General features: G+C 42.2%; 2 protein-coding genes across 3 annotated transcripts in view; one reads left to right on the top strand and one right to left on the bottom strand.

The window, feature by feature from the left end:
- Window positions 1-3,749: 3,749 nt before the first annotated feature.
- On the top strand, window positions 3,750-10,695 carry LYRM1 (LYR motif containing 1; the record flags this gene model as incomplete). Of its 2 annotated transcripts, none has more annotated exons than XM_080704464.1 (3): window positions 3,750-3,908; window positions 8,731-8,823; window positions 10,579-10,695. In XM_080704464.1, the coding sequence occupies 3 exons, from the start codon at window positions 3,750-3,752 to the stop codon at window positions 10,693-10,695; spliced, it is 369 nt and encodes a 122-aa protein (XP_080560590.1). The 2 variants fall into 2 exon arrangements, with proteins under 2 accessions (XP_080560590.1, XP_080560589.1); XM_080704463.1 differs by having other exon boundaries at window positions 3,750-3,923.
- Window positions 10,696-14,691: 3,996 nt separating this feature from the next.
- The window catches only part of DNAH3 (dynein axonemal heavy chain 3), a gene marked incomplete at its 3' end in the record, with an annotated part of 165,802 nt that continues 165,018 nt past the window's right edge, over window positions 14,692-15,475 (bottom strand). The window contains exon 61 of the mRNA XM_080704314.1: window positions 14,692-15,045. Coding sequence (XP_080560440.1) covers window positions 14,692-15,045 — 354 coding nt within the window. The remainder of the gene's footprint in view (window positions 15,046-15,475) is intronic.

Genomic DNA, 15,475 nt, shown 5'->3' with positions numbered 1-15,475 from the left:
TGGTTCTTACAGTAGTGGAGGAATACTTAAAGTCAGGCCTTGAAGAAGCGTGCCATAATTTTAATATGCCTGACCTTCACTTTGCTTTGCAAGTGTCTCCAAGTCAAGGAAGTTGTGTCTGTTAATGACTGGGAAGTGAAGCAATCATTAATAGATGCCACTACCCCTCTCAGGAACTGACTCATATATTTTCAGATGAAACCATGGAGTTTTACGGAGAGCCAGAAACTCAGAAACCTGTTTCCTTACCAGGAAAAATGTCATCATCTCATCTGGGTTTTTATTACGCATGATGTTCTCGCTCGGTTTTTATGGATTCCTTTTAAGCATTTTTTCCCCCTGTGGAGTGTCATGGACTTCAGAATTGGTGTTGCACATTAACTTTGACCCGTTTAACCTTTGAGTTAGGTGAAGTAGTGCTTTCAAGGTTTTCTTCAAATGCTTAAGCTATGGTTCATTTCTCATTGCTCAAGAAAGGTCACAGAGTCAGGGTAAGTAGAAGAGGCAGTCATCCTCAAAAGAGAAATTCTATTTGGGCATGGTGACGCACGCTTGTAATCCTCTTACTTGGGAGGCTGAGACAGGAGGATCGCAGGTTCATGGCCAGCCTCAGCAAATTAGCAAGACCCTGCCTCAAAATATAAAATAAGGCTGGGAGTGAAGCTCAGAGGTCGAATGCCCCCCAGGGCTCAACCTCTAGTACAGAGAGAGAAAGAGAGAAGAGAGGAAAGGAGAAGAGAGGAGAGAGAAGAGGGAGAGGAAGGGGGGATGAGAGAGACTGATTCTCTGTGAGGTGAAATCCTTGAAAGTACCTAGGATTTCTAGATAATTATATACCCCTTCCTGCTCCTATCATACTTTAGCTGTCCAGATTCTCATATGATCAGGACCACCCTAAAGCATCCCATCTCTAGGGACTATGCCTCCTTCTGGGGCTGGAATGGATTGTGTTCCCAAATGGCAGTGAGTGACCGACTTTCCGATCCCGATGAGCCTGTTGGAGGAAAACCTTGGACTCATAACAACATCTCCAAGTGTCTGGCCCTGTTGCTACTTACTCACCGAGCCATTATTCCAAGTCTGACTCAGCAAAACCCTTCAGTGGTGGGACTTACCCCCCTCCCCAGTTTCCCTGAAGTTTTAGACATAGAAATGTAAAGAAATAGGCTGAAGTTTCTGCATAATTTTAAAAAAGAAGGATACAACATCCATCAACAGAAATATGGGAGTCTCAGGGCCTATAGACAGTGGACTTAATTGCAGGGATGAGAATCTCTGAATGAGAGCTACATATAACAACATGATGTCCCTTACCAATATGAGCCAAAACACAGTTTGCAGAACTTATAAAGTTTTCGGACTTGCAGAGCAGTACTGTAGAATGTTAAGTATAGTGACATTCATGACGGTATAAACAGCATTCAGGATAGTAGTTCACTGTAGGAGAGAGGAGGGGAAAAGGGAAGGGGAATTGGAAAGGAGACAGTGAGGATTTCAACTGCATACTTAATTTATTCAGTGTGTGTGTGTGTGTGTGTGTGTGTGTGTGTGTGTGTGGAGTGGGGATGAACCCGGGACACCCTACTGTGGAGCTGGACAACCCTGTTTGTTTTTTAGTTTGAGACAGCATCTCACTAATTTACCAAGCTGACCTCTAACCTGAAATCATCCTGCCTCAGCCTCCCAAGGACTGGGATTGCAGGTATGTACCACCACACCAAACTACCTAATTTTTTTAAGGTTTGTTGTGAGTAGATGTTGTTATATTATTCTCTATATTTTTGTATTGAAATATTTCAGGATAAAAAGAACTTAAAAGTGACAGGAATTTTACTTTAAAAACTATAATTAGCTTGAGGGAATATACTGAAGTCAGTTCTCATTTAGCCAAACCCTCTAAAATTAAAACTGATGTTTCAGAGGAAAAACCCAGAGGGATCTTCAGTCACCAAAAAGATTTGTAGTTGTACTTATTGTGCAGTTTTTATTGGACAAAAAAGCAGACGAACAATTTTGAGAAATATTTTATAAAAGGTTATGGTAAACTAAGAGAAATCACTACCTGTTGGACATGGTGGTACATACCTGTAATCCCAGCCATACAAGAGGCTGAGGCAGGAGGATCATAAGTTCAAGACAAGCCTGAGTAACTTAGCAAGATCCTGTCTCAAAAAATTTTTTTAAAAGAGCCAGGGGTGTGAGCCGGGCATGGTGGCGCATGCTTGTAATCCCAGCATTCGGGAGGCTGTGACAGGAAGATTGTGGTTCACAGCCAGCTTCAGCTACTTAGGGAGGCCCAATGCAACTCAGAGAGACCCTGTTTCAAAATAAAGAATAAAAAATAGGGCTGGGATGTAGCTCAGAGGTAGAATGCTCCTGGGTTTCATCCATAGTACCACCAAAACAAACAAACAAACAAAAAGAGTCAGGGATGTAGCTCAGTGGTAGAGCACTTGCCTAGTGTGTGTGAGGTCTTGGATTCCATCCCTAGTACCACCAAAAAGAAAGTCTCAGCCTGACAGCCTGTGAGTGGGTCTGAGCCTGTAGAGTCATTTTGTTTAATCTTAATGCTTACACTTTCAAAAATAATGATTTAATGTCTTTTTTGAAATTTCAAAATTATAAAAATTTGGATTGCCATTAAAAAACTCAAGGAAGCAGATATTAAGAGAAAAAGAAGTGATGCTATACAGAACGACTAAGAAAATAATTTAAAGGCTAGGTAAAAATTTAAAATGTCAAGCAATATATTGGACCCAGATTGGGTATAGTGGACATTGCGTACCTTATTACTGAGCAGTTTACCATTCAAAAGCTTTATGTAGACTTCCATTCTTCTGGAACGCTAAATAAAAATCACACCAGTAGGCCTTTTTGTTGTTTTTTTTATTATTTTTATTGTTCATAATGACCTCTGAGACAAATATTTTGGCAGAAGTATTTTTATTAACATGCATTTTATTCTTGTTATTTAAAAATTAAAAAAGAATTTGGATTGCCACCTATTTTTAAACTATGAGGAAATCTCGACATCCCTAGGCCCTCATCTTTGCATGGCAAAAGCTGGCTGGAGTAAGTAGCAGCTGTCCCCTTTCAGGGGGCATATCGTACCTAGTTGGCTACTACTCCCATCCAGCCACATCCCCTCATATGTGTTGCCTGCCAGGCCCTGGAGGTACTTTAGCTCATGACCTGTGCGTGAAATCCCAGAACTCACTTTACCAGAAATTTCAATCATCCAAAATGTGCCCTCTCCTAGGCACTCAGGTTAATGGTGTGATTTTGCCAGGATACCACATCATTTCCAAGGTATTCTGCCAAGACTTGTTCTAAAGAATGGTAAATGTAGCCAAACATGGTGGCACACACCTGTAATGCTTGTACTTGAGAGGCGAAGACAGGAGGATCACAGGTTCGAAGACAGCTTCAGCAACATAGCAAGACTCTCAGCAACCACCCTGTTGCAAAACAACACGTAAAAAAGGGCTGGGGATGTAGATCAGAGGTAGAATGCCCCTGGACTCAGTCCTCGGTACCACGTACCAAGAGATTGCTGGTGTTCCTACTATACACCGTTCTGACAATGCTACCCAACAGATCTGTTGAGAAAGAGCAGTTATTTCTAGACTAATTAAAGGTCTTGATTTGAAAAATAAAAAGAAAGAAAGAAAAGTACATCTGCCTAGCTGCCTACTGTCAAACTGCATTTTTATGCAGATTTTCCTTCTTCTATTTTGGTCTGTCTGAGGATGACAACGGCAACACGACAGGAAGTACTTGGCCTCTACCGCCGCATTTTCAGGCTCGCGAGGAGATGGCAGGCGGCTTCAGGACAGATGGAAGACACCATCAAAGAAAAGCAGTACATACTAAATGAAGCCAGGACGCTGTTCCAGAAAAACAAAGACGTAAGTAGGCCCGAGGTAGAGGTTGCAAGGAGGGGAGTGGATGTTTGTGGCATTCCATCGTTTCTTTTCCGTCTTGAGCTGAGGAGGACTGAGCAGCGCAAGTCAGAGAGGCGGAGCGCAGCCTGGCCAGCATGCCCAGAAAGCCAAAACCAGCGGGGTTCCATTCTTCACTTGTTCCAGGTCTCAGTCTGCTGCAAAGGGGCCCAGGGTCCTCAGAAGACCCTGGAAGCCAGGCGGCATAAGCCAGGCCATGGAGAGTTTTCAGTTAAAAGCCGCTCCTCACACACTGCGCCTCTTGCCAGCCACTCCCACAGGAGGTGCACAGTGAAATGGCTTTTCAACCCATAAACTAGTCAAAACCTCCAAATATAACCCCATTTAGAGGGAAGAGAATAGAATTAAGACACAGGGTTCCTTTCATAACTCAGCTTTGAACTCAGGCTTCTGGCTAGCAGAGTGATGTTGCCCTTTGGGGCCACAGAGTTGGGTAAAATAGTGCCTCCGTTAGTTAGTGTGACCGAACTGCACCCCTGCACACCAGGAAGCCAGATCTGACCCACCCCAGCGAGCCATAATGCGTTCGCTGTTAGCTCCCTAGGAAGACTGCCAGGCACCACGGGGCCAGGAGGCTCTGGCTACCTTCTCTTCAGCCTCCTAGGGATCTGTGGATTCGGTGCTATCGCTGTTTGCCTAGTGGAACTTCAGTCTGCTGTCACTACATCTCCCTTCCTGACCTCTGATTCTCTTTGTCCCAGTCTTCTCCACACTCCCACCAGCCAGAGGGTCCTCCAAAGGTGAGCCAGCCCTCTGCAGTAAGGCCGAAACGCAAACACCTGATCTTTTCAGTCCTCGCATCTGAATATGCAGCGTGGCCTCTGAGCAGCCCCCTGCAGGACCTCTCCACACCTGATGGTCCAAAGCAGAAGTCATCTCTCCACGGAAGCACCTCCCTGCCAACCCGCCCCTTTCTGCCATACTCTGCTACCCTCCACAGCCTCTGTCTTATTCCTCATTCAAGTGCCCAGGGCGTGCCAGACACCAGACTAGACATGAGGGATGTCAAAATGAGCAAAACCAAGGCAGGGTCCCTTGAAGATGTTTCAGAGTTAGATGAGATTATAAAATTACAAAAGCCTCCTAATCTAAAATACCTTCCCAGCCGGGCATGGTGGCGCACACGCTTGTAATCCCAGCATTCATTCGGAAGGCTGAGACAAGAGGATTGTGGTTCATAGACAGTTTCAGCTACTTAGTGAGGCCCTTTGCAACTCACTGGGACCCTGTTTCAAAATAAAGAATAAATAATAGGGCTAGGGGTGTTGCTCAAAGGTAGAATGCCCCTGGGTCCTAGCCCCAGTACCACAAAAAAATAAATAAAGTACCTTTTCATTCTTGGAATCCCTGAGGCTTCCATTTTGTTTTTTGTTTGTTGGTTTGTTTCTTGTTGTTTTTGTTACTGGGGGATAGAACCCAGAAGCAGTCTGCCTTCAAGCTACACCCCCAGCCCTATATTTTTATTATTTATTTTTGAAACAGCGTCTCACTAAGTTATGGAATGGCCACCTGCGATCCTCCTGTCTCAGCCTCCCAAGTACTAGGATTACAAGTATGCACCACCACACCGAGCTAGCCTCCATGTTTTTAAGGCCAACTTGGTAATGAAATGAAATTTCTTTCTTCTGACCCTTCTCCAGCTTCTCCAGACTTTCTGTTACCAGCATAGACCATGCTTGCCAAACCAAAGTTTATAGACCCTACAAGGTCCTAAAACAGTCCTTTGAAGAGTAGAAAGAAAATACTATAGCTGCCACTTGTGAGGGGTTTGTTTGTTTGTTTGTGGGATGTGTGTGTGTGTGTGTGTGTGTGTGTGTGTGTGTAGAATTAGGAATTGAACCTACACCCTGGGTATCTGAGCTACATTCCCCCCTATTTTTTATTCTTTTTTTTTTGAAACAGGGTCTCACTAAGTTGTGGAGGGCCTCAAGTAGCTGAGGCTGGCCATGAACCTGTGATCTTTCTGTCTCAGCTTCCCAAGTACTGGGATTACAAACATGTGCCACAACACCCAGCTTGTGTTTATTTTTTATTTCATTCTTCATCATTCTTTAAAAATGTGTATTTATATATATATATTTACTCTTAATCATGTGTGTGGGAGGGGGTACTGGGAGTTGAATTCAGGGCATTCTACCTCCATGCTATACCCCTAGCCCTTTTGGTTTTTGTTTTTGAAACAGGGTGTCACTAGATTTCTGAGAGTCAATATTTGCTGAGGCTATTCTCAAACCTGTGATCTTCCTGTCTTGGGATACCAAGTACTGGGATTATATATATATATATATATATATATATATATATATGTATATATGTATATATGTATATATGTATATATGTATATATATTATATATTATATATTATATATTATATATATTATATATTATATATATGCCACCATGCCTGGCATATATATAATTAACTTATTAGTACACATACACAGAAGGTCCCCAACTTAAAATGGGTTGATTTACAACTTTTTTTTAATAATGATACAAAAGATCCAATAAGCATTCAGTAGAAACTGTTCTTTGAATTTTGAGATAGTCGACACTTCATTATAAAATAAGCTTCATTTAAGATGATTTGCCCAACTGCTGGCTAGTACGAGTGCTGATGTTAGGTGGAGTAGGCCAAGCTGTGATGTTTAGAGTGGTCAGGCGTGTAGTACCAAACGCACTATGCCTCTCTCCTTGGACTGGTCCACGAGGTGAGCCAGAGGGAGGTAAAATGCCACTGATGATATGTGAGATTATTCGGGGGTACAGAGAAGAGAGACACTGATTCCTAATTTTAAGATATGTGCTCATTTTAGCATGTATTAGAGGGAAAAAAAAGGAATATCAGTCCAGAATTTTACAAAAACCATTGCTTAAGAGAGTTCATTTAAAGAGAAATTTTAATATTAGTATAGGTGGTGTGTGGATATGAGAAAAATCATATAGGCAGCCCATGAGTGGCTGAATTTGGAGTACTCTAGCATGACCTTGTTTAGAAGCTGGAGCCCTCAGGCCCTTAACCATATCTTTTTGCCCTACTCCCTAATATAGGCATAAGCAAGCTTTTTTATTTTTTTGTAACCTTTAATTGCACTGAGCCTAATATTCCAAAGGTATCTCATTAATTGCTCTGAATCCCAGTGGGTAGTGGGAACATGGAAGTCTGTTTTTAATGCAGGCAGCAGAGCAGCAGTGTCTGAGAAGCACAGAGGTCAGAAGTTGAGCCTCTGCCCCAAGGACTCAGCCGTGCTTCCCTGCATCGCAATTCCTGGAACTCTTCCCAGGGCTCCAGCAAGCACCACAGGACTGGAGCTCCCTTGGAATTTCCCAGCCACATAGGCCCAGACCTCACTGTGGGTGTCCTCTTGGGCTGATGCAATCCTAGCTCTACTTTGAGGCCCATTTGCAAGCTCATCGCAGATCCACGTGTTAATTCATTTTCCATCCTCGGAATGAAACAGATTCTCCCCTTCTCCTATTTGGCTTTCTGTTTTTCAGAATACATTTTTTAATTCCTTTTTTATTCCTTTGTTTCCCTTACAGGGCACTTTTTACATTTGGGTGGGGGTGGTTGCTTTGTTTTTGCAGTTCTCGGGATTGAACAACAAATAGTCTAAAACAAGAGTTAATCTGGTGGTGCACATCTGTAATCCCAGTATTAGGGAGTCTGAGACAGGAGGACCACAGATTTGAGACTACCCTCAACAACTCAGCAGGACTCTCAGCAATCTAGCAAGACCCTGTTTTGAAAAACAAAAATATAAAAAGGGCTAGAGGTTTAGCTCAGAAGTAGAATGCCCCTGGATTCAATTCCCAGTGCCACAAAAAATAAAAAAATTTAAAATAAGAGACACAAGAGGCAGATCAGGGTAGATCATTCTCCAGTGTCTTACTTAGGTGATTTCTAAGCAGCATTTTCTGGAACTGTTGTTTTCCTTTAAAGTTAATAAATATGGGAAGGTGTGAAAAAGCCCTCTCATTCATTGTTGGTGAGAACATAGATTTATGGATTGTTGGTGGGAATATAAATTGGTGCAAATTCTAGGTGGTAACTTGGGAATAGTGTGCGAATTAAAAATACATGAACAGATACTCTGTCCTAGCAGTGCTTTCTCTAAGAGTTCATTTTTCAAATGTATTTGCATGCAATCCAAAAAAATTTTCAGAGGGATCTTCAGCAGAATTGTTCATAATAGCAAAATATTAGAAATAACCTAAGTGTCCATTAGGAAGAGATTGGTTAAATTCTAATAAGTCTTATGATGGAATTTTGTATAGCGTTTTAAAAAATGGGGCAGCTCTTTATGTGCAAATATAGAAAGAGCATCAAATTATGTTTGTGAAAAAACAGGGCTCAGAACTAAGTGGATTATTATTTGTGTAAAGAAAAGTCTGTGTATATACATATGGGCTTATATATGCATAGAATATTCTTGGAAGGACATAAGAAACTGCTGAAAAACCGAGGCAAGAGTAGGAGAAAAACTTAGTTTTTATCATTATATCCTTTTGTATAATTTGAATTATTTTTACCATGTGCATTTTTTACTGATTTCAACTATTTTAAAAGTTTAGTCCACGGTAAGTTTTAATATTAAGTTGCTTTTGATTTTTCAATTTGTCAACACTTTTTGTTCTGAGAATCAAAGAAATTATCAATAATTAATATATTGGCTAGTGAACTGAAAAAGTTTAAGAAACTGTAGACCTATACTTTATGTACCATTAGAAAGATGCAAAAACCTTACTTGTTTTTTCCTTTTACTAGCTCACAGACACAGACCTGATTAAACAGTGCATAGATGAATGCACAGCCAGGATTGAGATGGGACTGCATTACCAGATTCCTTACCCCAGGCCCGTAAGTGTGACTCCAGTAAACAGGTGGTAGATACCTCATCAACCCAGTTATTCCCGAGACTGTACATCAAGAGGGCTAGTGCTTGCTGAGAACTCGGCACGTTGGAACTAAGTTCTCTTTGCATGCTGCCATCCCTTCACAACAAAATGTCAGTGAGTGCCTGATTTTTTCTTGCCCAGCTTTCCCACATAGGGAGGGAAAAGCTGCTCACATTTATATAGTTTTCTCTTTTAACAGTCTCCTGTTTATGCAAATGATTTTATTTGCTTTGTTTTAAAAGGCAGGTATGTTGTTACTAAAAGAATAAAGTTCAGCCATTAAAATAATACACAAAGTCAAAAGTAAAAATTATAAAAATTCTCACTCTGTGGAAGTGAGCGCTGTAACTGTTACATTGGAACAGCTGAAATTGCCAGTGTTAGCTCTTTGACCTAGAAGAACAGTAATTTGATATCATATTGGCTCAACCTAATCATTTGGTAATATATCTTTTTTCTATACTCATATGTACACATATTCTTCACATGCATGGGAGTCTAGGCATACTGTTTTATTGCCCACTTATTTTACTTCATCTCTTCTTTGTGTGTGTCGGGGGGGGTGGGGCTACAGGGTATTAAACCCAGGGACATTCTACCTCCACGCTACACCCCTAGCCCTTTTTATCATCTTTTGGTTTTGTTCTTTGAAACAGTGTCTTGCTCAGTTGCTGAAGGTCTCACTAAGTTGCTGAGGCTGGCCTAAAACCTGCAATCCTCCTGCCTTGGCCTCCCCAGTACTAGAATTACAGTCATGTACCACCATGCTCAGCTTACCTCAGTCTTTTTAAGTAGTTACCTCATATGCTATTGTAAGAAGGTGCCATTGGATTTGAGTTCTTCAGAAAAACAGAACCAGTAGGATAGAGACATATATCTAGATAGATCTAGATATATATAAAAGGAGACGTATTATGAGAAATTGCCTCACACAGTTATGGAGGTTGAATATTGTCCATATTCTGCTTTCTGCAAGCTGAAGACCAGGAGAAAGCCAGTGGTATAATTCAGTTTGAGTCTGAAGGCCTAACAAAAAGGGGCTGATGGTAGAAATAAAGGTAGGGAGGCCAGAGAAGAGATGCCTCAGATTCTACAGGGTAGGCAGGAAGCAAAAGGCCAGATTTCTCCTCCTATCCATCCACAGTAGGGAGGGCAGCCTACTGAGTCCACTGATTAAAACGTTAATCTCATCTGGTAACACTCTCAGAGAACACCCAGAAATAATGTTTGACACAATAATCTGGGCCAGCTTGACACATAAAATTAACTGTCGCAGCCATAATCTTGCCAGCCTCCTATAAATAGGCATTTAAGTTGGTCCTGATTTTCCCCTCTGCCCTGAACATGTTTGTCCATACACGCACTGTTTTTCTTTCCCCTCTGGATTTCCATCTTGCTGTGTGATATGTGCTCACTATTCATCCTTCAGGCTATCTGGCAAAGAAGAGCACAAGATCTGGAATCAGATCTGGGTTCAAATCCTGGTTCTACCACTTAATTGCAAACTTGAGCAAGTTAGTATTTAACTTCATTTTCTTGCCCATACATACTGTAATCGCTATTTCCTTATGAGTTTATGGTAAATGAGTGAAAAGATTACAAAGATGAATGACTCGGTAGGTTTAGCACTTAGCAGACAGCATGGCACCAAGTAAATCCTCAGTTAAGATAGGCATGAGTAGAATTCTTAATAATCATCATTATTCTTATTATTCAGATCCATCTGCCTCCAACAGGCCTCACCCCGCTGCGAGGTCGGGGACTTCGAACCCAGGAGAAACTGAGGAAACTTTCTAAGCCAGTGTACCTCAAGTCTCATGATGAAGTTTCTTAACCAGAAGACAGTTTATTTCTGAGAATGAGTCAACTAAGTGTGGAATGTAAACCAATGACCTGACCCTTCTCCTTGATTAAGGGCAAAATCTCAAGAATCTTCTTCAGAACTCCAGAAATGGTTCTTAGACATGGCGTGTACCTACACATCCCTGCGGTTTTCAGGGTCTTATCATGGGCTTCTGACCATCTTTCCATCTCACATGATTAACCATCCTATTTGGAATGGCATAGCAGTCTCAGCTCTCCATTGGTCTGAGTGGATGACATTAACCCTAGAGGTCACAGACCTCATATCCTTTGCATGAAGGAAGTCACCTTTGGAAAGAGGACTAAGGCCTGGGAGAGGAAGGCTGAAGATCATAAACTTTTCATGGGAATGCCATTCATCACATATCAGCCAATGGAAGAAATTAGCCAGTTGCTGGGAATTCTTATGGCTACTCTAAAATTAACCAGTCTCAGAAGTTTTGAGGTTTTTTCTTCAAGTTACAAACTTGCTAAAATGTGGGTTGTTTTTGTATGGGCTTAATCCTAGCTATGGGGAGGCTGAGACAGGAGGATCCCACATTCAAGGCCAGCCTGGGCAACTTAGTGAGACCTTATCTCAAATAAAAATAAAAAAGGCTGGGGATACATCTCAGTGGTAGAGCACCCCTGGGTTCAATCCCTTGTACTTAAAAAACAAAGTATGTCTTTAGATTGATAATGGTTTTTCTTGGAAATTTTATGACACCCATTCTTCCTTCTCATACACAAAAGTGCATTCTTTAGTTAAATGTATATGTTTACCTAATCTTAAAGCCCATGATTGCTTAAGATGCACTTAGGACCTGAAAAGCTTACTTGAAACTTATATTACATTCATTATGAGTTACTTGAAACCCATTGCATTCAGTAAGAGTAGTTGACTTGAACATAATTAAAAAGAACATGGTCTGAGTTGGCTTTCAAATTATGTTTAAGTAGAAATGGGACGACTAGAGATGAAAACAAAGATTTTGTACCTGTGTGGAGGCTGGGGAGAGTCCATGTCAAGTCATTTGTGCATCAGTGTCATTCTTTCTTACCTCCAAAGAGAGTGGATACCCCAATAAAAACAAGTCTTTGCCAGTTTTGATCTATGTGTTCTTTCCAAAATGGGCTTGGAAACCTCAGATGTAGCAGCTGGAACTTGCCTGCTATGAACAGGGTTCATATTGCAGGGCTTGACGATGACATGGAGAACCAATAAGATACTCTACCAATGGAGTAATAGCATATGCATATTTAATTACAGTCGCAGCTATCAGCCTTTGGTGAAGAGAGACAAAATTTACAATGTGCTGGCAGGTGTTTGGGCTATCCACTGAGCATCCATCCCAGCCTAGCTTGAATGGGAAGGCAGGACTCTGCCATTCTTTTGGCTACTGATCACTCTCCTTTCAACAGATTTCAGTGTGAAAGAACCTCCCTGCCTGGAGGTGGTTCTTGTGTTTGAGGTTAAGTATTTCCCATGCAACATAGGGCCTGTGAACTCAAGCCAGATGCTTCATCTAGTGGTCCACCCATGTATATAGTAGCAACTAGCTGTGCTGACCCAAGTGAGCCATGGCCTGCCCACCTCCAGCATGGTCCCTGTCCTAGCAACTCAAGGTGATTACAACTCTGCAATTTTGGCCTCACTCTGCTAAATTTAGGAGCCACCCCTCCTACCCAGCCTTCTCCACAATGGACGTACACCACCTGCTGACCAACCAACCTCTAAAGAACTTTTACATGTAGGAATCTTGCCTACATGTTACTTCTACATGTCTAGCCCCTTTTCAAAGATGCACATACTGTTACACAAAGCCATAATTGTCAGTTTCATGCAATCTGTTTTATTTTTCATAGCACCTTCCATGCAACCTATGTTTTATTTCTCATAGCACCCCCTTTTCTCTCAAGACTATAAAAACCCTGTTATTCTTTTAGAAGCTTCCTACATCTCCTTCCATGTAATTTTCTCCCATCACTGAGGACTGAACATCACTTTCTACTCAACAGCTAGATTTTTTTAAGAGTAAGGACTAGCTTGGTGACTGGGTTTGTCTGATGTCATCTGCTGAGCTATTTATAGGCCTGTTGCTTCTCCCAGAGCTGATTTCTGGCCATCTCTGCCCCAGGGCTCCAGCCTCTAACTCACCATGTTTTCTGAAGAGCATATTGCTTTTTCCCAGGAGGAGACATTTTACCACATTGGCCCCAAATGAAAATGACCTCAAATTTAGGGCAATCTTTGTTTTCAAAGTGCAGAAAATTTCTTAAATTACAAAAAGGCAATCTATTACAAAAACACTTTGTCCTTTGACCCCTGAGGAATGAGACAGCCCCTGCCTCCCTCTGCTTTTCATTCCTGAAGCTGGAATTAGACAACTAATTAAAATTCAATTGTTCTCTTGGCTTCCCCCTTGATGCCAGCTCCTTTATAGTCTGCAATGTGGCTTACCTACCATACCCAAATCCAGGAATGTGGAATTCTGAGCCTCTTTCCATCTCATATGACTAACCATCTTATTTGGAATAGCATAACAATCTCAGCTATTTGTTGGTTTTGGTCTTCTCTCCTGGAAAAAGTCAGGTTTCTTCCTCGAAAAAATAGCTATTAAGCACCTGGGAGTTGAAGACTAGCTCCTCCTCAAGGTCTCTCTTGCCAGGTGGCAAGAACTGGAGAAGTCTCCTTGCACTTAATCTTTAAGGTCACTTGGATGATTTGCCAAGTCAGAAGTCAGATTCCTCAATCAGAATTTGGTTGGCACTATGAAAAAACTGAAACTGAAGGTTTCTGGAATATGTGGGTTTGGCTCTCAGAAGCTTCCCATGTTCAGGAAAATCAAAGATCCTGAGTCAGGACATTTGTTCTAGTGAAGAGGCAGAGAAGCCAGGACAGATGCTTTAAGACTCACAGTTTTTGTCAACTGTGGGCAGACCAATAGAATACACCGAGAGGAACCACTTAGAGCCAAAGAGCCACCAGAGAGCTAGTGAAAAATACATCAAGAATTTGATCTTTATCTCCCTCAGGATTCTCTTCCAGCTGGCCTTGGGGAGAAACAAGTAATTGAAATTTCCTGGACACAGTCATGTAGTTGGAGCTAGATGTCTCTTCCAGGAGTCTACATCGCAACACAGCCAAGTTCTTGGCCAGGAGGCAGCATGTAGTGATGAAAATGTCTGAGTTCAAGTGCTAGATAATAAACCCTGGGCTCAAAACCCGGCCTGCAAAAGTCAAAGAGCTGGGTGAGTTTAGGCTAGTTGCTGAACTCCCCTCAACCTTCAAAGGGAGAGACAATCGTTCCCAGCTCACAGGGTCCAGAGAAATATAAGGCCTGGGTGCAAACCCTGGCACACTGTGGCCATGCAACAAACATGGCTCTCTTGTCTCTCCTTCCTGAAGCTTCAGCCCATGGTGTGGGCTCACAAAGAAGTTGGATCCCAGTTCTCCCACTGACTGGAACTCTGCATCTGTGAAATGAAGATAATAATACCTGCCACCCAAGATTGTTGTAAGATGTGCATTTTAAATATACTAAGAGCCATAACAAGTCATAGTAGTTCAAGCCCCTCTCAAACTCTGAGGGGCCTTGGTCGTAGCCTGTGCGGATAGACTAGGAAATAAGTAATTGAAACTCAGTTAAAGTTACAGCGAAATAGAAGATTAAAAAAAAAAGAAGAAGAAGAAGAACAAGGGAGCTTAAGCAAAATGACCAAAGCAGAAGGAGTACCACTCCTGTTTTCAAATTCTTGGTCCATGGCTCTCTGATATGGGGATATTACTTCCCTTCTCTGAATCATGATTTCTACAGTCATAAAACAAGGGTGGTAACCTACTTTATAGGGCTGCTGTGGAATACCTGGCTCATAGGTCTATTCCCATCATCACCATCTTCATCCTACAATATGATTCTCAAGAAAGGGAGGCCGGGTTATGTAGAGAATGAAATGCCTTTTACTTCCTGTTTTGAGGTGGACGCCATCAGTTATCCAGCTGGCACAGTGAGGCCACCCCTCGGTTTATCCAGTGCTTCTGCGGCACATTTGTTGGGAGCTCAATGGAGAGGACGTAGTTGGTAGAGTGGCCTGTGGTGGAGAGGGTACCTCTCCGAGCACTCGTTTTGTAGACCGGACACACGTAAATGTTCTGATGCAGAAACTCCGCACTCTTCCCAGGTTTCAGCCAAATGATGGGCAACGGGTCATAGAGGATTTTAGGGAGAGACTCTGCAATCTGCATATTTTGCCTGTCCCAACGGGCACCTTCTAGGAAGAGCCCTTTTATATAGGCCCCATCTTCAGGGTTACTCTCCATGGACATTTCTTGCGCGGTTACCTGGAAGAGTAGGAAGCTGTGAATTCCATGACCTACCATTTTCCTGCGTGGGGCAGCAACTCAGAGCAACCTGTCTGCAACGTGGGCCTCTACTAGGAAGCATCTCAGAGGACAGTTGGGCTCCTGTGATCACACTTCTGCCTGCCACCCATGAGCCAGTCTGGTTCCTAGTCCGCTTTCTGCCCTGTTATATGGTGGGCACACAGAGAGCACTAAAGTAGGAGTCTTGTGGCCACATTAACTATAGCACAGTGACCTCACTCAATCCCTTCCCCTTTTGGAGTTAAATCTCTGAAGTGAGGGGTTATATTATGATTCAGAGGCAGGCTGGTAAAGCAGTTCTATGAATGGAGATAGGAAAATAAACTATTTATAGTTTTTGCCCGTTTTTATGGTGTAAACATTCCCACCATGGTTGATTCCAGGCTAC

The sequence above is a fragment of the Muscardinus avellanarius genome (assembly GCF_963383645.1).
Source record: "Muscardinus avellanarius genome assembly, chromosome: 10".
NCBI classification, from domain to species: domain Eukaryota; kingdom Metazoa; phylum Chordata; class Mammalia; order Rodentia; family Gliridae; genus Muscardinus; species Muscardinus avellanarius.
This window is presented reverse-complemented; position numbering and strand designations above follow the sequence as displayed.